This window comes from Pogona vitticeps, chromosome 3 (genome assembly GCF_051106095.1).
Source record: "Pogona vitticeps strain Pit_001003342236 chromosome 3, PviZW2.1, whole genome shotgun sequence".
Taxonomy (NCBI): domain Eukaryota; kingdom Metazoa; phylum Chordata; class Lepidosauria; order Squamata; family Agamidae; genus Pogona; species Pogona vitticeps.
The window spans coordinates 43,232,592-43,254,704 of NC_135785.1; the positions used below are offsets into that span (position 1 = coordinate 43,232,592).

The window sequence follows — 22,113 nt, forward strand, 5'->3', positions numbered from 1 at the left end:
TATTAGAATACCAGAGTAAAAAAAGCTTTCAATGAACCAGTAAAAAAATGATAAAACTCATCATTAGGAAGAGAAAGAGCTATAAACAGAAGGAATCATCCACATTACCTACAGTTTACACCCATCCATCTGAAGGGAATGGTTCGTAGCTGAGTGGCAGAGCACACACTTTACTTGCGGAAGGTCTTAACCCCTGGCACCTCCAGATAAAGCTAGGAAAGATTCTGTGCAAAAACTCCAGAAAGCTGCTGGCAGTCTGTATGAACAGTGCATAGCCAATAGTCTGAGTCAGCATATGGGAACATATTACCAATGGAGTCCCTTTCTCAGAATCTATTGGATTTGATGACAGGTGAAGAGAGCAAAATGAACTTTGTCCGTCCCATTCACTATGATCTGCCATAGCCTGGCTTACTGAACAGACTTGCAATGTGACCACTAAAACAAAATCCTCTCCTTTATTTGTTTATTTCATCAGGAAGGTATCTTCCCTCCCCCCACCAACACCTAACTTAACTGTGCCAGGATGCTGTTACAGGTGCACCTCAACAAAGTCACCTAGCTTGATCTGGAGAGTTAGTTTTAGAAATCATTTCAATACCTGGAGTTACGGTGTGATAACTGAAGGCATATATGTGCAGCTGCGTTTACCAAGCTAGTGGAAGCATGTGAACTCCATAGGAAGCAGTGTGATTTTTTTCCCAGACTGGGTTTCCTCCTCCACAATTTATCCTCTCAATAACTTGACTGAAAGAGGCCAGGTCCTCAGAATGACTGGCCCATGTCACCCAATGGATTTCATGGCTCTTTGGAGACCTAAATTAGGATCTCTCTCTAGATGGGGTTTGAGGAGGGGGGGGGTGAGTCTTTGACATATTTTGGACTACAACTCCCAGAATCCCCAGCCTGTATTGCCAGCGATAAAGGGCTATGACCGATGTAGTCCAAAATATCTGGACTTCCAAAGGTTTGCCATCAATGTTCTACGCCAACGCTTTAAAACCACTACAACCACCCTATGCTTTCTCAGCCTCTCAGGCCAACTTTCGGTCCCTCTCAGCATTGCCTTCTCTAACTGGCAGCGGCTCTCCAGAACTTAAAACGGGGATCTTTACCAGCCCTGCCTGGAGATACCACCAACTTGAGCTGGGTATCTTTGACAGCCACGGTCCCTTCCCTTTAAATAATAACACCGAAGAGGAGTATCTTTATTTACGGCACAGCCCTTTTGCTTACTAGGCCTGCAAGCAGCCGATGTGACGCACTGGCTTCCTCGTTACTCAGTCATATCTCCCAGGGAGTCCGGCAAAGCTCGCTCGGTCGGTCTCTGCCACGCGTGGCACCCTAGCCTAGCGACCTAACTTCGCTCGCTCGCTCTCTCTCTCGCCAGCCAGCCTGCCTGCCTGCCCGCCTGCCCGCTGGCCCGCCCGCCCGGCCGCCGGCCTGCCACGCACTCTGCTGCTGCCGCCACCACCTCGGGAGCCCGGAGCCCTTCGCCTGGCTATCCCGCCCGGTCTTCTTAGAGCTTTAAGAGGCGAGCGAAGTGCCTAAGCCCGCCCCTAACCTCCGGCGGCCGCCTCCTCCACGTCCCGTCCTAATTGGCCGACCAGGGTATGAATATGTATGTCCTGACCTGTGTGAATGAGCCGCTGTCCCCTCCCTCGGCGCCGCACAGAGAGGCTCAGTGTGCGTGCGGGTCCCTCAGCTGCTGCTGCTGCTGCCTCTGACGCCGACGCCTTCGTGCTCGCTCGCTCGCTTGCTCACTCGCCCGCTCTCCGAGTCCGCTTCGCGCCCCGGCACCCGGCGCGGTCCCACCGCCGAGCCAAGGGCGGGGAAGGCTCCGTGCCCCTTCGGCGCCAGGGTCCGCTTCCTCCCGCCGGGCGCGCTGCCTCGCCGGCCGGCCCGCCCCGTCTCCACGCTCTCGCTTCCAAGCCCGTGTCAGCCCCGCCGCGTCCGGCTGCCCGCGGTCCGGCATTCGCCGGGGAGATGCGGGGCCTGTCCGGCTGGATGGTGCTGCTGGCGCTCGGCAGTTGGCTCCGGCTGCGGGCGAAGGGCGCCGTGCCCCTGGCTGACTTCTACCCCTTCGGGCCGGCGCACGGGGACGCGGCCACCCCGCAGCAAGACGACGGCGGCTCCGGGCTCCGGCCCATCGCCGTGAAGTTCCCCTTCTTCGGCGCGGCGCACACGGCGCTCTACGTGAGTAGTCGCCCCGTCGGGTGAGGGAAAGAGCGGGTCGGTCTGCCTCGCCGCTGGGCTCCCTCCCGAGGTCGCTAAACGGCGAGTAAGAATCCCCCGACGGTCTGAGGGCGTCTCCTGAGATGCTTAAGCAAAAGATCGTTCCCTTTCTGATATCTTTTTTTTTTTTAAACTCTCAGAATATTAGATCAGTAAAATACTGAGCTCCTGATGTTAGCTAACTTATTCTAACTTCCCTCCCTGCTTGAATTGCTGCCGCGAAGTGGCGCCTATCGACCTGGTTACACTGGTGCTGCTGATGCTTCCTTTGGTCCCTACAGGCTGCATCGACAGGGATGCTCCGGATCAAGAACTGTAGGGTACCATCTGAGACAAGATTTTCTGAGAAATAAATACTTACTACCCATTAATGCTCCTTAAGGTTGTTAAAGCTGTTACTTTTATCTCCCTCATTTCCTCCAAGGAGCTCTTAACACCTTGCACAACTGTTCAGCTTCGGGACAAGCCTGGGAGGGAGGTTACCTTTAGCGAGGAATGGGGACTGGTCCAAGGTCACCCTGTGGCCAAGTAGGGGTTCAAACCTTTGTCTCTTTAGTACTAGTCCCACACAGCTTGCCTTGGAGCTGGCTTTAAGGTGCCTAAACTGGGCCAAAAGTAATGTTAGATTTGATCTGCTTTATAGGGACGAGCACTGGGTGGGGCATAAGGGTTCTGCCCTGTATTTAAGCTGGATAGCTCCTTTTCCTTCTGCTCTCCTAGAATGTTGGAAGAACGATGAGGGGGGGTGTCTTTGAAAGGTGTGGGTCAGTCATAGAGCAGTCTTTCCCAACCTTGGGTCCCTAGATGTTCTTGGACTAAAATTCCAAGAAGCCTTCACCACTAGCTGTACTGGCCAGCATTTCTGGGAGTTGTAGTCCAGGAATATCTGAGGACCCAAGACTGGGAAGCAATGATATAGAGTTACTCAATCCCACCAGTAAAGGTTCAGTATGCTTTTACACCTGTATGATGTTCATGAGCATTTAGTATTTCTGGATAAAGGAACATGTGGCATCTGTGTTTTATATTTAGGGATGTTGGATCCTGACAAAATACATCAGACACCTGCTACATGGAAAATCGGGTTTTTTGCACATCACCACAAACTCAAATATATTTCTTTTATGTTTCTTTGAACATGTATATGTTGCATTTTTGCCAATGTGCACTCAAGGTGACTTAATTAAGTGCAAAATGTATTAAACTGAAAGTAACCGTGTTTTACTGGTGTATTTTCAAGGCAAACAGACAAGGCAGACTATTTCTTTCTTCAGCCTTTGTGCTTCATGTTACAATCCTGCCTGCAAGATTATCTGATAAATTTTACTTAATGGGATAAGACACATCAGGGGGAAAGAAGGCACCCAAGAAATCCCAGAAGATCATAAGGAAGAAGCAGGCCTCAAGATGTAAGACAGGATGGTAGGCTGGGATGCCAATAATTCTCATGGAAAGGAAATGGGGGTTGATGTGTTGTCCTTTGTTATATCAGTTTGAATATCTACATGAATTACATATGTTGGCGTACTGGGTTAAAACACATGATTATCTTTGGTGCTGCCACCAGTTGCTATGTAATAAATTCCTCCACTGAGCTGAAGGTGGCATATGTGGTTCTTTTCCTTCCCTTTTTATCATCCTACCAGCAACCCTGTGAGGTCAGGCTGAGAAGAGGACTTAACCAAGGTCACCCATTGAATTTCATCATCAAAGCAGGATTTGAATCCAGGTCTCTTATCCAGCATTCTAACCACTATACGTACTAGACTGCCTTCTACCACCCCAACCCCTATCTTAGAACCTGTCTCTTCTTTTGCTCACAGCATTGTTTCTTAGCCAGTTGAGTGACTAAAAGAATTAAGATTTACTACTAATAAAGGAGAACTGTGAATTGATTCCACAAAATCACAAAATCTATTAAAAATAGAGAGAATTTAGGACTTCTAATACAGTATGCCATGTTTTTAAGCCTCCACATCATCAATGCACTCATGATCTTTAAATTTTGATTTTTCTTCTCTCTATCTCAAAAAAACAGATTGCTAGAATTCTAACGATTCAGTATAATACTGCCATGGAAACCACATAGTCAGTCAGCCAGATGTTTTGCAACCAAAAGCCATTTTTGTTAGCCAAGATAGTTAGATAACAGAGCCACATGCTTAAGTTTTCTTTAAACTTTTGATATTACTAGGAACAGAGTGTGTGCACTCAAGTGTCTTGTAAACCATCTAACTCTTACTGTGGCTTCAAAGCAAACACCCATTGCACTGTTTGTCGCAACAATACTAGTAGTTATATAAGGGGTTCTAGTTCTCAAAGTCATTTGAACAAACTTTACAACAACCCTATAAGGTATTACAGTAGGGTTCCTCAAACAAAGTAGTCTGAGTTTCAGGAAGGGAAGGGCTGGTAAATTTATACCAAAGGAGTAATTTGAATTGGAAGTTCTCATATTACCACTTAGGACATGCTGGATCCCATTTGATTTCAGAAGTTAATCAGAGTGAGTTCTGGTTGGCACAAGGATGAGAAACCATCTAGGTAGTGCTAGGAGAGAATCATGTTTGAATGTTTATAGAGGTGCCATCAGTCACTGCTGACAATGGGCCAATGGTCTGACTCAGTGATCAGAATCTTACTGACAATTTTTATATGCATAAGTGGAACTGCATAACTTTCAGCAGGAAATTGCCATTGACTGTCAAGTTGCTGTTTGTATTCCTAGGTGCATACCAAGGCAATTTGCTGCTGTGGGTTACATGATTTCACTTATTCACATGTAATCACTGGTATGAATCATTGTGCTCCAGTAAACACTCCTATCCAGTCAACCTAGGACTCAATGGTTGGGTTCTAAGATCAGTTAAGGAAGTTCATAGAAGAAATCTTCTCTTCTCCTTCCTCTGTTCCAAAATTGATGCCCAGTTCAACATTGTTTAGAAGGGCGCTGACCCTAAGGAGAGCTTTTTTAAAAGGATTTGATTAGGAAAAGGAAGATGTGAAACATCATTTTCCTGAATTTCCTTAATTTGATTCAATTTGGGATCAAAACCAATGCCTTCAGCATCCACTGATTCTGACTTTGGGCTGTGTTAGTTCTTCTGTACAGACTTCTGAGTCCTTCCAACATGACAGGTAATTCTGGAAGGGGACAGGAGCACCACCACCTCCATCTCGTAAGCGGTGTATTCACTCCTGCTGGAAATTAATGACTTTGTAAATAATTGCATTTTTCCTACTTTTGTGACTCCTGATTTTGTTTAAAGTCACTTCAGTTTCTTCCAAAGCCATCTGGATTTACTTGGGGACAGTCAAACAGTCTAATTTAATTTAAGGCATCAAAGCAATAATAGGATGTTAAAGATAAGAACTTTAGGTATCTGGCTGTGGAGCTGGAGGTTGGGAGTTCAATTCCCCACTGTGCCTCCTTGACAGGGGCTGGACTTAATGATCCATAGCGTCCTTTCCAGTTCCACAGTTCTGAAATGATGATATATAATCAGAATCCCTTTCCTATATTAGGCAGTTACACTTTGTAGTCAAGGCATTATTATGGTCTAAAACATTAAGGGTTCAAGGAAAATGTATATGCCTTAAGCCTCCTTGAACTACTCTGTTTCCTGTACCCATGGGTTTACCATATTTTTCGCACCATAAGACGCACTTTTCTCCCACAAAACAGGGGGATGGAAAGTCTGTGCGTCTTATGGAGCGAAGAAAACACATTATATTTTCCTGTTTTCTTTTTCTAAAAAATTGGTGCGTCTTATGGAAAGGTGCGTCTTATGGAGCGAAAAATATGGTATATGAATCTAGAGAAAAATACACCTCTATGGGAGCCTCATGGTGCAGTGGTTAAACTGCTGTTCTGCAGCTAAAACTGTGCTCATGACCCGGGATTCAATCCCAGGTAGCCGGCTCAAGATTGATTCAGCCTTCTACCCTTCCGAGGTTGGTAAAATAAGTAACCACCTGGGGGGGGGGGGAGTTTAATGTGTAGCCTGCATAATTAACTTATAAACCACCCATAGAGTGCTTTAAGTGTTATGGGGTGATATATAAGCAGCATGCTTTGCTTTTTACTTTGCTTTGCCATGGGCTTTGGACTACAGTTCTCAGCAGATCTAGATATATCTATAGTGGGGAATATAGAAAGCTGCAATTTTTGCCTACATCCCGGTCACTATTGCATGTACTCTACAGACATTTAGTACTTTGTTGCACTTTAGAGAGGTTCCTACCAGCAAGAGTATTGGCATGTTTGGGTGAAGCACTCAACAAGAACTTAGATACGTTCTCCAGAAAAGCAAGTGTATGAACTAGACTGTAAAGATTTCCCTTCCCTGCCATGGGGACAGGAAATTGCTTACAGCGATGACCAAACAAAATCTAATTTCCTGGACAGAATAGTGGATGCTGAAATTACCTCTGGAGAGTCTTTTATTACAGCAACATAATCCAGTTGCTTTGCTTGGCCTGTAAATAGGTCAATGAAGCAGAATCTTGTGGCTGAGCCAATCTGAAGCTTCACCTCTTGGATGGCAATCAGTCCTGGTGCTTTAAGTATGCAAGACACTTCCAGCATGGATATTGCTTCTGTGTTGCTTCCACTTGTGCACTCCATCATCATATGCAACAAGTCTCTGTCTGTGTTTCATTGAAGGTACACATTCCAGGAAGTAGTTGCCAAATTGTGCCTCATTTCAAGTGCAGTATACAGAGAGCAAAATACTGTTGGATGGGATAGTATATATGCAAAATGCATGTATCCCCCTCTCTAAAGAAGTGACATATATGTATAGACATCATATTGTGTATAGCTATAGCCAAAGGAAGAGTGCCCTAATATCTACTCAGATGACAACTTCAGCTATTTCTAAGTCAATACAACTTACCTACTACTTAACATTTCTTTAATAAACACATCTGCTTGTGAGAATATATACTTTTGGAAATACTTGCTTTTCCTCCAGTTCTATCAAGGCAACATGCATGGATCTCCTCTATATATTTTTTTATCCTCACAGCCATCTTGGGGATGTATTTGAATGAGAGGCAGTAACAGCAGAAGATCATCTAATGAGTTTTGTGTCTTTGTCCTAGTCAAATGTTGTAATTGCTACTACACCATGCTGGTTCATTTTAAAACATGGCAATATTTTAGTGATGTGGTTTTGGAGCTACACAGTTAGTTCAAGAATGATTAGTAGTATACTTTTGTGTCAGCAAAGGTCAACCAATTTAGGAGGTCTCGATGACCAAGCAAAAAGATAGGGGTCAACAAGATTCCATGTTTGGAATCTGTCTGGACTCTGTGAGTATAGAGTTGTAAAGCACCCAAGAAATGACTAGACTGTTCAGAACTGAGCTTGCTAGGGCAGCACTATACCTGTTCATCTCTTGGGATCCTAACTACTTTGGGCAGCTGGGCACAGTGGCAAACTGATGAGGCGGTGAGGTCCAGAAAACAAGAATACCTCAGTGCATCTATAAAGAGCCACTACATTGTTCTTTGGGCGGGGGGGGGGGAAACTTAATAGAGGAGAAGTCATTTAATCAGATGCAAGAAGTATTAAGTCCACAATTAAGATAGACTTAGTTTGTTCATCTTTAAAATACCATCTATATGCTTTGTGTTTGCTGAGACAAATGCAAAGCATGTAGATGGTATTTTAAATAATAACAGTCTAGTTTAATTAGTCTACCTTTGAATGTTGATCTCATGAACAGGTGAATTTTTACAGAAAATGTGGAAAATACAGAACTTTTTTTTAAGATTGCAAAAATATCTGTGGAGAACATTGAGCCCAAATGAGGGTCCACCTAGAGCTGGGAAAAGCTATTTGCTCAACCTATAAATCCCCACATTCTCCTATCAACATGGCCATGAGACTTAGGAGTTGTCATCCCAAAAAGTAACTTTTCTAGGTTCTGGGAAAATTTGCAAAGAGGAGTGCTAGTTCCTTTGAGCTGATGGATTCAATTGTTGTTGTTGTTGTTTAGTTGTTTAGTCATGTCCGACTCTTCGTGACCCCATGGATGAGAGCACGCCAGGCCCTCCTGTCTTCCATTGCCTCCCGGAGTTGGGTCAAATTCATGTTGGTAGCTTTGATGACACCGTCCAACCATTTTGTCCTCTGCCGTCCTCTTCTTGCCTTCATACTTTCCTAACATCAGGGTCTTTTCCAGGGAGTCTTCTCTTCTCATGAGATGGCCAAAGTATTGGAGCCTCAGCTTCAGGATCTGTCCTTCCAGTGAGCACTCAGGTAGATTTCCTTTAAAATGGATAGGTTTGTTCTCCTTGTAGTCCAGGGGACTTTCAAGAGCCTCCTCCAGCACCACAATTCAAAAGCATCAATTCTTTGGTGGTCAGCTTTCTTTATGGTCCAGCTCCCACTTCCATACATCACTACAGGAAAAACCATAGCTTTGACTATGTGGACCTTTGTCAGCAAGGTGATGTCTCTGCTTTTTAAGATGCTGCTGAGGTTTGTCACTGCTTTCCTCCCAAGAAGCAGACATCTTTTAATTACATGGCTGCTGTCACCATCTGCAGTGATCATGGATCCCAAGAAAGTAAAATCTGACACTGCCTCCATATCTTCCCCTTCTATTTCCCAGGAGGTGATGGGACCAGTGGCCATGATCTTAGTTTTTTTGATGTTGAGCTTCAGACTGTTTTTTTTTTTTTTTTTTTTTTTTTTGCAATCTCCTCTTTCACGCTCATTAAGAGGTTCTTTAATTCCTCCTCACTTTCTGCCCTCAGAGTGGTATCATCTGCATATTGGAGGTTGTTGATATTTCTTCCGGCAATCTTAATTCCGGCTTTGGATTCCTCCAGTCCAGCCTTTCTCATGATGTATTCTGCAGATAAGTTAAATGAGCTGGGGGACAGTATACAGCCTTGTCGTACTCCTTTCCCAATTTTCAATCAATCAGTTGTCCAATATCCAGTTCTAACTGTTGCTTCTTGTCCCACGTATAGGTTTCTCAGGAGATAGATAAGGTGGTCAGGCGCTCCCATTTCTTTATGGACTTGCCATAGTTTGCTGTGGTCGACACAGTCAAAGGCTTTTGCGTAGTCAATGAAGCAGAAGTAGATTTTTTCTGGAACTCTCTGGCTTTCTCCATAATCCAGTGCATGTTAGCAATTTGGTCTCTAGTTCCTCTACCCCTTCGAAGGATGGATTCACTAGTAAAAGGTTATCTGGGGCCACCAGTGATGGAATTCCTTTCCCCCCCCCCCTTTCTGCCTACAGGGGAAAAAGCAGAACACAATTTCCTGTGAGCATTGGTTTATTTTGCTTGATCCACTTGCAGTAGGACCAGAAAGCTTCTGAGTAGTAGGAGAGGAAAAACAGGAAGCAAAGCTGCCCTAACTCCATCCCCCACTCCAGTTCTCGGACCTCATCTAACCAGCTGAATTAGATGGCAGAATTATGTGCAAAGCTTGGGAAAGTTATTTCTTGGGCCAACCTAAATGGCCCCTGGACATCCTGGCTAAATAATTCAGGGAGCTGTAGCACAGAAAAGGCAACCATTCTAAGCTTTGATTCTGTGGTAGAATACATAGCAAATGTGAGCTTACCACTACCTTTAAAAAATTCTCTTCTGTGTTAAAAACTGCAGGTGAACAGCCAGGACAAAGTGACTGCATTTCCTCCCTGTTCTCCTCAACTTTGGTATTTTTGAGTTATCACTTTTAACCACAGAGGATTCAAAAGCTGTATTGTCCCCACCTAAAGTCTTGAGTAGCACAGCTATGTCCTATAGTCAGCTTGATGCAGCATCCCTACCTGATATCATATGGGTAGCCACATGCCTACTAGTAGTTTCAAAATGCAGAAGTAAGGACCGGTTCTTCTGCAGCAAAATAGGTACCCATCCATGAGCAAGACAAAGGTATTGGCAGGTTGAGGGAACCCCTGGGGTACAAGCCTTAAGGTACAAGACATGTGAAAACAGCCTTATGGGAGGAGAGGCAAAAAAAAAACCCAGTTCATTGAACACTGAGTATGCCCAGTAGGTACACAGAATACTAACTTACAGAGGATGGGGAACAGTGTATAATGAATGCCTGGAATTGTAAACAGAAGCACTGCACTTGCAACATTCTGTAGCAGGTCTTATGGGTTCCTCTTCCATTTTGTTTCAACTTATGGTTATGCAGATTTCCCTTCTGAAAGGGATGTACTGGGAGTGGTAAAAAGACATCCTGAAACCTCACATACATTATTTTTTCTCAAATCTAAGCTGTCTACTGTGCATCTCAAATCTTACCCGAACCAAGGCCAGGCACACAAGCAACTACAAATATGGCTTAGGATTCCTCGTGCAACATAAGAAGAACCCATGATGAATGCTGAGGAATCTTTGTGAAATGTGGCATGCAAAGCAAACTCAGTGTACAGCTGCTTTAACTAAATGCAGCAGGCTTTTCAGTTTAGCCAGAGCCTTGCATTTTAGCAGACTTTGAACCATGATTGGGGAGACATTTGTTTCATTCATATTTTAATGCAAACTGACCTAATTCACATTTCCTGAACTAATACACAAACTGGAACACAGTTATCCTTTGCTATTCATACTTCACCAATCTTCTGATCCAGTTTTCAGATTTAAAATGTCTACCCTTGAGAAAACTGTGTTTAAAAGTACAAATGTTAGGAGAAAAATGGTTATGATTTTAAAACTAATATTGAAATGGAATAAATTGAAATGAACATCTGCTTTGGGGGGGCGGAGTTGTAGACCATGAAACAACCAGATTTGTCCATCTCTGACAGGGGAGCCTAACAGAGTTTAGGGGCAACTTTTGTATGCAGATCACTGATCATTAGAAAAGGGAACGATTTAGGAATAAGTCCTAAGAGACATCTGATTGTCACAGCAAGACGGTTTTATACCTCCTGCAGTTTGCAAATTAGCCTGCTTTGTTTTGTGATTGCTTACTGGAAAGTAACATAAGCTTCATTTAACAGTTTCGTTGCACAAGCATGAAGATCTATGGGAATCACATCTCTCCAACACTACTGTAATTTCATCTTCTGGTGATATGCTACCTGTAACTTAACATTTGGCCCTGAGTGCGTCTGATCTTAAGACAGAAACATGTTCAACACATACTTTGTATCTGTGGAGTGTAGCCTAATCGGGGGGGGGAGGGGGCTAGATACTCAATTCCGTGTGCTACCCTGAGCTTTTTAAAACCAATTAAAGACATGGATATTTAGGCAGGCCTTTCCTCCAGTTAATCTCTGACTCTCCCCCTTTCTTTTCTTCTTTTATTTTTATTTTTATTTTTACCGCTTGAAGAATTGCTATTTAGTGTAATAATTCCTTTTTATGTTTATTGTCATGTTATGTTATGTGTTGTAAGCTGCCTAGAGTGGTTGCAATGACCAGATAGGTGGGAAATAAATAAATAAATAAATAAATAAATAAATAAATAAATAAATAAATAAATAAATAAATAAATAAATAAATAAATAAATAAATAACATGGCAGAATACAGATAGAGTTGTGAAATATCTGGATTAGTTTAGAACCGAGGAAATCCAAATTCAGAATCTCACTCAGCCTTGAAGCATATAGGTAAACTTAGGACAGAGATACGCTCTGTGAACCTAACACACCACACAGTTGATTTGTGAGAATAAACTTATTAATATATGTATGTTGCTGGAGGAAGAGTTTAATGCATATTAAATTAATAAATGCGATGTGTCCCTGTTGCTTTCTTTGTCAGGCACTTGGAGAGATGTGTGGTACCAAAACAGACTTCTCTAATCTGGGGAGCAGAGATGATGCTTCTGCTTCTTAAGGGATAACTCTTAATTGTTTTGTAGACCCTACATATGAATGGTGGTGTAGCATGGGTAGGGCCATGGGGCAGTTGCCCTGGGCAAAAAAAATTCTTAGGGGGTCAAAATTTCAGCTCTGCCACAGAGCCATCGGGTGTGGTGGAGCACACAGTGTGCGAGAAAGCATATGAGTTTCGCGTCCCCTCTTCTGACTGCAGCTGCCTCGCTCACTCTTGTTTCCACCTCTGGGCAGGCAGCAGAGGTGATGATGGGGTTTGGCAATAGCCGAGCAGAACCACCACCTTGGAGAGGGTGGCCTGGAGGGTGAAGGGCAGCCCAGAGCCTCCTGGCCTTCCTCCCCCAGTATAAACAAAGTGGGTAGGCAGGCCACATAGAGGGGGTGGTGTGGTGAGTGGGCTCTGCTCACTCTGAGCCCCCTCCCCTGCTGCTTCTCTAGGCAACCTTGAGGTTGGTGCAATACTTGCTTTTCCCTGGGTGCTTGCAACCCATGCTGTACCCTTGCATATGAAGAAGGAACAGAGATTGGACAAATTACTTTCTGAAATACAGCCTCCAAAATCAAGCTGCCATGGTTAGCTTTGCTGGGTGGCAGAGAGTTGTAGACTCGAAAAGTATTCTCCTAAACTTTCAGCTCTGAGCAGGAAGCTAACTCACCTGTCTTAACACTCGTGCATGGTGTAACTTTATTTTTTAAAATATTGTTTTGGTTTTCTGCCTCTTCACTTGCTTGTTGAGTTGGGAATTAATATTCTACAAATAGGGGTGATTGCGTAAAACCATGGATTTTGGGAAGAGGAGGTCAAGCCAGGACAGTGCAGCCTTCTTGCTGAAAAAGTAGAAGGCATCAGAGGATATTAATTCCAGGATCTCCACAGAAATGTGTCTTTGGTTTGTTGCAGAAATTCAAGAAAGGCTTAAATGTTAAGAACCCTGGATAGAACATTAGATAGCTCGTTAGACTAGGAGTGGGTGACTTATTATTAGTTACACAAGGCTGCAGTACAGATACACAGTTAGGTAGAGGGCTGAGTTCAATTTGCACATTTGAATAAAATTAATGAGCAAAACAACACTGAGAATACCTCATCTGGAATATGGTGTTCAGAGCTCTGAGGCTTGGAAAGACATTGACAAATTCAGAAAAATTTGGATGAGACCAGCCATGAGGCATCTACAGGAATGACATGAGGAGGAGAAGGGAGGGAGTCCTCTGGTTCAGTTGTAGAAACAGAAAGCAAATTAATTGGCTGGGTGGGTGGCAGAAGAGCTGCTTGGATTAATTTGACAGTTTTTAGATATTAAAAAATGTGTCACAGGAAGGGGAGCAAATGTTCAAAGTGCCATTGGCTCTACAACAGCAGTTTGTGGTTAAATGTGTTGTGAATATTTAGAAAGTTTTGGAATCTTCCTTCCTGAAAATGTCAAGCATAAAGCTGGAGAAGCATCTGTTGGGGATGCTTCATATTAACTGTTTGTCACGTTTGGGTCCCACATACTCATTGAAAATGCCAGGAGTTTATAAATGAAGTACTTATTTCATTCCTGCAGCAAGTTTCTTGAGTTAAGTCAGACAAAAATACTGGGCAAAATCTTGTGGTAAAAATTTATGCCAGTGAACCCAGCTTGGATGCAGGAAGTATTCCATGTAAGCTAACCAAAAGCTTCCTGTCCCCTTCTCACTTCCAGGTTCCAAGGCTATCTAGGGCTCCCTTTTACCTAGGAAGTCTTTCGGAGCTTTGGGATACAGGAGAAGGGAGCTTTTAACAGTAAAATATCATTGCAGAATCACTACCACCAGGATGAGGACTGCCAGATAAATGTGTAAATTAGCACCAAATATGTATCTGTGCATTTCCAAGATGGCGGTGGGGCAGAGCACAGACCTCAGAAGCACTCATGGGGCAGATTAATTCCCACCACATATCCCACATGTTAAACCTGGTATCAGTGGGGTTAAGAATTTTAAATTAAAAAGACATCATGATTAAAAGTGAGGAAAGGGGAACTGAATGTATCGGTACCTTATATGGGAGATGCTAAGCCAGCACCAAACGAGGAGATTGACAGTGCCCTCTCCCAAAATCAGAAGATGTTTCCTGGATACTCCCAATTGCTGAGCATCTCTGAGTGAGGTCATCATAGTGTAACAGCCACTCTCTGTATTTATTAAAGTTACAGTACAAAGTGTGGAATGACTGTTGGTGCAACATGTTGCCAGAGCTTTCTGTTCTCTTCCCTCAGTCTGCTACCTTCTTTTAAAATAAACTTATTTTCATTGCGGGGGTTGGTGCGTATATACGTATGTGCATGTGCTTGCCTGCCTTTATATGTGGATGTTAACTGGTTCACTTTAGGACACGTGTGTCTGTCTTTTATATTTTGGGTTCTCTCTCTTTTTTGGTGCAGTGGCATCACTGCCAAGCTTATACTACTTCATAATAGCTGTCTCCTGCTTCTCTCTGTTATATTTGTATGTTCTCTGGGACTGAGGTAGGCAAATAATCCTGCCAGAAATTATACCAATGGTACTGCATAACCCGATCCCCATCCAAAGTAATTCCTATTTACATTTCTTCATTCACAGATACTGTATGGGTTTCCCCTCCAGATTTCTAGAAACACAAAAATACACAGACCTGGGCAAAGACTGGGCTAGAGTGTCTCCAAAAGGGCATAGAGCAGGGTGGACATTAGTCTATAAGTCATTATTTGGGCATGGACTCAAACGGAGGGTGGCAAAATACATGCCCATTGTATTCTCTTTGGGATACAGAGTTCACATGATTGAATGTGCCTCCAGTTAAATAAAATTATACTTAAATTTATATTTCTCTTTTCTCTTAAATAAGGTGCATAGACGCAAGATGGCAGATAAGATAGCATATAATAATATGTTAAGCAAGCACAATTCAAAGGTAAAACAAGTGCAAACAATTAAGCACACAATTTAAAATACAAACGAACAAAAACAGTGCCAGCTTTTTAAAAGCCATCTCCTCTGCAAGGGAGGTCAGTTGCCAAAGGCCCGCCTGAATAAAAATGATTTTGGCTGGTGACAGAAAAGCAAAAGAGGGGAAGCCAAATTAGCTTTTCACAGTAGGAAGTTCCTAGCCCAGAAATAGCCACCACCTTCTCTCTGCACATAGAAAGCATGTGTGTTAAAGAGAAGGCTAGGATAGAACCCTTCTCATTGACATCTATTTTTCTATGAGCAGGGTTTTTTTCCTTTACCTTTTCTATCTGTGCAGTAGCTGCTGTACTGGAAATTTTAACAAAGCTAAAGTTTGTTCTCTTTTCCCCATTTGTGTGTGTGTGTGTGTGTGTGTGTGTGTGTGTGTGTGTGTGTGTGTGTGTGTGTGTGTGTGTGTGTGTGTGTGTGTGTGTGTGTGTGTGTGTGTGTGTGTGTGTGTGTGTGAGAGAGAGAGAGAGAGAGAGAGAGAGAGAGAGAGAGAGAGAGAGAGAGAGAGAGAGAGAGAATTATTCCCTTTTCCTTAGGCCATTGGTGGCTTTAGAGTTTCCTCCAAAATTAATATGTTTGTCTGGTTTTCTTCCAGCTGTTGGGCATCTTGGAGATCAACAAAACATGTTAGTAACTTTGACTTTTTTATCAGTTTCAATGGTAGAATGGAAATCTTAAAAATAGACTTTAGCACTTTCAGATCTCACTTTCTGATCTAAGTAAGAGTTAAAAACCAAGGGTTTGCAGGTTGGTCCAAACCCTATAGGACTCCAGCTGCACATGCAAACTAGAACACTGTCAAAAGCATTGGAACACTGGGCCCAAATATTCACAGCTCACTGTGCTAAAATGGTACTTGTGTTAGGATTCCAGGAATTGCAAGCCCCCATGCATTAATATTTGGCATGCTAGTCATAAAACCCTGGTTGTCTCACATATAGTCTGATCCTGTGCACACTTCTTCTAAAGAATTCCCTGTCCAAATAAATAGGACCTGTAATTGCAGTGTAAAGTAGTGAGAGAAAAAGAAGAAGAAACAAAATACAAGTCAATTAAACTATATTAAATTGCAGAAACAGAGACCATTCAGAGGCCTGGTGACAAGCCAGCCCAGGGATATCCATCCATAATACCCAAGGCCACGTGAATGATATTGACATGTGAGGCAGAAAATTCACAAAGAATTTGTTGCAATTTTGAGTAGCTTTCCACAATCGTAGAAGTAAGGGGATAAAAGCAAAATCAGTTAAACAACCCTTCGTACTTTCTAATACTTAAATTAATAACAAGGAGGCAGATTGAGAAGCCTACTCTTAATAAGCAATGCTTGTCAAGCATCCCTGAAAATTGAACTGAAATAACATGTATTCTTCATGGGCAATGAAAGTTTATGTATAGATCTCAAAATTCAGCCATGAGCTTTAGGAGCAGATGTTTTAATGGACCTCCCCCACCCCCATTTCAGTCACTAAAGAAAATTTCATATACCCAGAAGGGGGCTAGCAGGGAAAGGGATTTCTGCCTCCTCCCTAAAACCTTGAAATACACCTTCGTCGGCTAAATTTTATACAAGGCAACTCTTTAATTTGAAAATGCTAACTTGTGTCCCATTCCCTCACTTCTCTCATTTTACTACTTGGTTTTACCAGTTTAATTCTTCCCTTTGTTCCTTTAATGTGTTGGGGTGTAGTATTGTAGCTTGTAATAGTATTATGTAATAATTTTATAATCCATGTGAGATCCTGCCCAGCATATGGTTTTGGAGAACATGCGTTCATTGTGTACTATTTTCCTTTCATCGCTTGTTGTTAGGCCTTTTTTTTAAAAAAAAAAAGTCAAATCAATATAAACTCACATCCCTCTTGCATATTTCAGCCTCTCCCCTGCCCCTATCCAGACCACACTGGCTCAGCTCCAATTTGCTTGGAATGGCTGTAAAATGCTCCTATCCTTTGTAATTGAGCCAGACTTTTAGTGGGTTGCCCTTGGCAGTGTTGTAAAAAGCAACACCAAGTGCAAGGCAAAGATGAGTCAAGCAAAGAAAGTCTGCCCTGGACAGATTTTTCTTGGTGTAACAAATCCTTTCTTCTTGTGGGAACACAAAAGGACTTTCAGAGGGACTAGAACCTTCTAGGGAGCCATTGGGGTGTGATGCTTAGTGCTGGGGATTAGGATTCTGTGAGAACAATGATCAAGTCCTCACTTGGCCATAAAACTTACCAAGTGATCTTAGGCTAGTTTCATGTTCTCTTCATGGCTTCCCTCAGAGAATGGTTGTGTGAGAGTCATGTGCCAACTAGAGTTCGTAGAAGAAATGAAAGGCAGGGTAAAATGTAATAAATAAATAAGAATTGTGTAAATCCTATTTGCCTTAGAGCTTGATTCCACTGACAATAAAATCTGCTGTTTTCCTGAGTTCTCCTTAAAAAAAGATTTATATTTTTGCTTACATATAAGGTACATGCGCACATGAAGCGCTGTGCCAGGGGAGCACGTTTTTCTACTCCTCTGCCAGAAGTCTGTTTATTTGGGGGCAAATGTGAAATCGATTCATTGGAATAGATTCCACATATGTGAATGCCCCATCTGCTTTAAAAAACCCTGCAGGAGTTTAAAAAAACACCTCTCACTCGCTTGCCCTTTCACCAGCCCCCTTGCTCAGGCACCCCCTCATACACCCATCCCCACACCCTTGCCCCTTGCCCTCTCATCCTCCTCCTTTTCTGTTCTCCCCACTACTCCCTCTCATCCTGGCCAAATGGATGCAACCGATAGAAGACAAAGAGGGTGGTGGCAGTAGCAGTGGCAGCAGAGAGCTTGAAGAAGAGACAGCAGTGGTGAGGAAACACACCACCACCGAAGTTTTGGATTCAAGCTAAAGTCCATGTGACTATTCCAAATTCCAACAACAAGAAGACCTTTTGTCAGTTAATTCCAGCAGCAGGAGCAGGCCCTTAGCTTCACAAGCTCCATAGCTGGTTGAGGCCTCTGATACGTTGCTTTCCTGAGCTTCAAAAGAGTAACTTTTCCAAGTGCTGCTGCTGTCACCTAAGGAGAACATGGAACAGGTTGGTTAGTAGTATAATGCATGCACACAGCAGCACTGGCACCCAAATTGCTTTCTTCCAATTTGGGGTGGAGGTGCAGGATGAGTTCCAATATATTTCTTGCAAGTAGTTAAGAGAATCAGTATGTCTGAAATCCACATAGTGCCGTGATCCAAGGTGCTTCCCATGGGCGAAATATTTTAGTGCCTTTCTCTATCCCCTTGGCCCCAGAGTGTTCATGATGTGAGGCATCATACCTGTTAGTACACCTGCTTTACATGCAGATTTTAGGTTCATGCTCTGACATCAGGAAGGAAGGAAGGAAGGAAACCAAACCCAAAACTCCCTGCGTGTATCTTGGAAGTTTGCTACACAATACAATTAAAATAATTGGATCAGTTTGGAACACCATAGAAGGCAAACACAGGCTTCTCTGATCTGAATTGGGAGTGGTACAGAAGCAAGGATCAAAAAGTTAAGACCTCAAGTCCATCCTCAGGGTCTTTATCTGAATTGAGTCCCCGGTGCTTGCACCTGAGTATAAAAGGAAAGAGAGGTGTTGTATTTAGAGTAACATTCAGGTTGTCACTATTTGGGGGGTTTCTATGTTTACATGGTGCAACATCGCATGATTAGCTTTTCTTCTCAGGTTGAGTGTACCTGTTCTACTGACACACACATACCAACAAGATTTCTGGAAGAAATATACATTATAGATACATGGTAAGAGGAAAAAATTTAAGGACTAATTGTGTGTGTCACAGCAGGATCTTCTCTCACCTCCTAGAATTTGCAAATTATCTTGCTTTGTTTGATAGTGGTGTTAAGAATGTAAGACATGGGATATGTTTGAAGTCTGAGTAATGTGCTTTCAGCTTTAATTAGAGGTCTGTTTCTGCTCTTAATGTCCCTTTCTGGCATTATTCTGCTCTTGCGCTGTCCAAAATTATTATTGTGGAGAGAGGTTCACTTCTAGGTAAGTTTTGGAATGGCTTCAGAGTGCATTGGGCAGAGTTAACAGTTCCAATCCATGAGTATTACTATGTTCTAGGAGTTCCGATAAGGGTTTCAATTAGTACAGAAGGAAATAATTTAGCTTTCTGGATCCTAATGAACACCATCTCTTCTCTTTCATTTCTTAAGAAAGATTAAGTGTGCAATGGTGATAGTTGTTCTTTATTAGTTTTCCTACTAGTTGCATTTGAATGACAGGTCCAAAGCATCCTTTGCTTGTCTCGTTTGAATTAATTGCCAATGAAAAAATACCTTGGATTTTTCATTTTTTTTCCCTGCAGTTGGGATATTAGAAGTTAGTAACAACCCATTTCTAAAGTATGTATGAGAGCACTCTCTCTTAGTATGTAAATCTCCACACATCTTTGTTGTCAGACAAAAGAAAAACTGCCCTCAGGTAAGTAAAACGGGAGACAAGCAACCCACTAGTGTTTTGTGCTGCTAAACTTGCATAACTTTTAGTCTGTGTCCCCAGCCTCTAGCTACTCATATGTAGGAATTTTAACCTGCATGGTGGATTAAGGGTGGTGTGCAGAACTGGAAATTAGTATCTCAACTCTTCCTGCTTCAGGTATAAGAATATGTATGATGTTATACTGTAATGTACTTCTCCCATTTTCACAGATACAAGCAGCAAAAGGTTTACACTTCAGTTTCCATTAGTGTGTGATTTCAGGGCTAACCCCTGCAGTCTGCATTGCAAATGTTCTCCTTAGCAGTGTTTTATTTGGCAGCAACCACACTGGGGTGGCTCCGGGGAACTAAGGATGCATTAAAATGAAATAGTTTGATGCATGGGTCCTTCGGGAAGCAGAGGGGTGTAACGTTAAAGGAGGCTTTGCCTCATTAGCATACTGAGCTCTGGTTTCCACTGACAGCTCTTTTTTTGGGGGGGGGGAGCTGCTGTGTGAAGAGCCTTCTCGGACTCCCTATTTCTCACAAGGTTTGGACAGGAATGTATTGTGGATTTTGCTGAATTCTTTTTTCTAATAGGCAGAATTAACACCATTACAGCTCTGCACTGTAGTGAAGAATGCAATGGAAGAGTGACCTGAAGACTCCGTCTCATTCCCAACGCAGCATGCTACTTAACATCCTGTGCCTATGATGCTTATTGTTTTGCTTGTTGGATCGATCAAGTTGACAGGAAATAAGTTGCCTGTGTGAGCTGACTGAACTCGTCTCAGCAGTGTCATTGGACTCCTTTTGGCTTATTATGTGGGGCAACTTCAGCATTCATACCATTAATGATGACCATCAGGAATGCCTCAGGACTTCACAATCATGAGTCTGTCCCCGGTAGTATCTGGCCCTGCTCATGTTGTGGGGCATACCTTGGACTTGCTTTCTTATACTGGGTGGAAAGAAACTCTATAGTTCTGTTCTCATTACCTTGTGGGGTTTTCATTCACTGGAACTCAGAACCTCTGCAAGACTGGAGATCAATTGACATTACACACATATATACCCCAGGAGGCTGATGGATCTGAATGATTCCTGACAGCACTTGGGGAGTTTCCTGTCACCTTAGCAAGCAATCCTGTTAAAAGTGCCAGCTGACCTCTGGAATGGAGGAATAGATTCTAGGAGTTAGGATGGGGTTGGGGATTCTTATTTGGTTACCTTGATATTAGCCTGTGGGATCTCTCAGGATTCTATTTTGTACTACATGCTACTTAACACATACCAGAAAAATAGGACTTCAACTGCTGGGAGAGACTGACTTGATTTGGGGGGTTTGTTTTCCCCAGTATGTGGATATCAACCCCTTATATTCTTCCTTTCCATTTAAATCCAAGGAAGCTGTTTCAGTTCTAGACTAGTGTCTGGTGTCAGTAATGGTCTGGATGAGACTAAACAAACTGAAGACTAATCCAGAAAAGAGAGAGGTGGTCCTGGTTAATCAAAGAGCAGATCAGGAACAGAGATCCAGCTTGTTATGAATGAAGTTATACTCCTTCTGAAAACTCCAGTTTGAAGCTGGTGAATACTCTTGGACTAATCTCTCAACCTGAATGTCTGAGACCTGGTAGTACAACATGTGTGTCCATTCCTGTCTGATTTGACCACAGTAATACATGCCTTAGTTACATCCTGCCTAGATTACTGTAATATGTCAAGCTGCCTTTGGAAAATGTTTGGAAACTTCAGCAGCTCACCAGAACCAAAATTTCTTGTTGCAATAGCTTTGTTGATCACCAGTGCATTTCTGGGCAAAACACTGGTGAATGAATGAATGAATGAATGAATGAATGAATGAATGAATGAATGAATGAATGAATGAATGAATGAATGAATGAATGGGGATGAGAAAAGGGTATCTCAGTGCTGAGCCCAAATGTTATAATGTTAAATCTCTACAAGGTCTTATGTTCTTGCTTCATAAATCTGAGCGATACACCCTATGTCACAGTTTGGCAGCCTTTGGTTTTCTGGATGTTCTGACCAATTACTCCTGTTATCTCCATGAAACATGGCTATTGGCACGGGACTGCCAGAATTGTAATCCTTTGCCATGGTTTTTTACATTGCAGATGTAATGTTTGGATGAGGCTTCTAATTAGTTTCCTTATGTCAGAGAAAGGACTGTCCAGTGACAGAGAGGACTTTTTGATGGCTTCTACCAAGCTGCGAGAACATCCTCCCAAGAGGCTCCTCTTTGATGTCCTGCAGATGTGTGTGGCCTACAATTCTCCCCATGTTTGTTGGACTTCCACAAGAGAAGTGAATTCCAACAACATGTGAAGGACTACAGGTTGCCCACAGCATGAACTAGAGAATTGTCTTCTACAAAATAAGACACATGGCTATCTTACATCTGATCTCTTTGACTATAGTACACACTTGAAACGAAATACTTGTCTCTGAGGCACGAGCTCTTGAGAATATGAAGACATTCCTAGATCAAGGTCTTTCCTTGATTTCAGTACCTAGTTCAAGTAAGGCTATCCACAGTTACTTCCGAGCCAATCCTATTCAATTTAGAAGGATTTCTGAACAGAATTTCATTGCATTGCATTAGAAGAGACA

General features: G+C 42.8%; 1 protein-coding gene across 4 annotated transcripts in view; it reads left to right on the top strand.

Annotated features, from left to right (window-relative positions):
- The first annotated feature begins 1,624 nt into the window (after positions 1-1,624).
- Positions 1,625-22,113, top strand: part of SNED1 (sushi, nidogen and EGF like domains 1) — an 88,532-nt gene continuing 68,043 nt past the window's right edge. For all 4 annotated transcript variants that reach the window (XM_072995913.2, XM_072995914.2, XM_078389252.1 and 1 more), the window contains exon 1: positions 1,625-2,196. In XM_072995913.2, the coding sequence (XP_072852014.2) occupies positions 1,642-2,196 (555 nt within the window). In that variant the 5' untranslated portion in view covers positions 1,625-1,641. The remainder of the gene's footprint in view (positions 2,197-22,113) is intronic.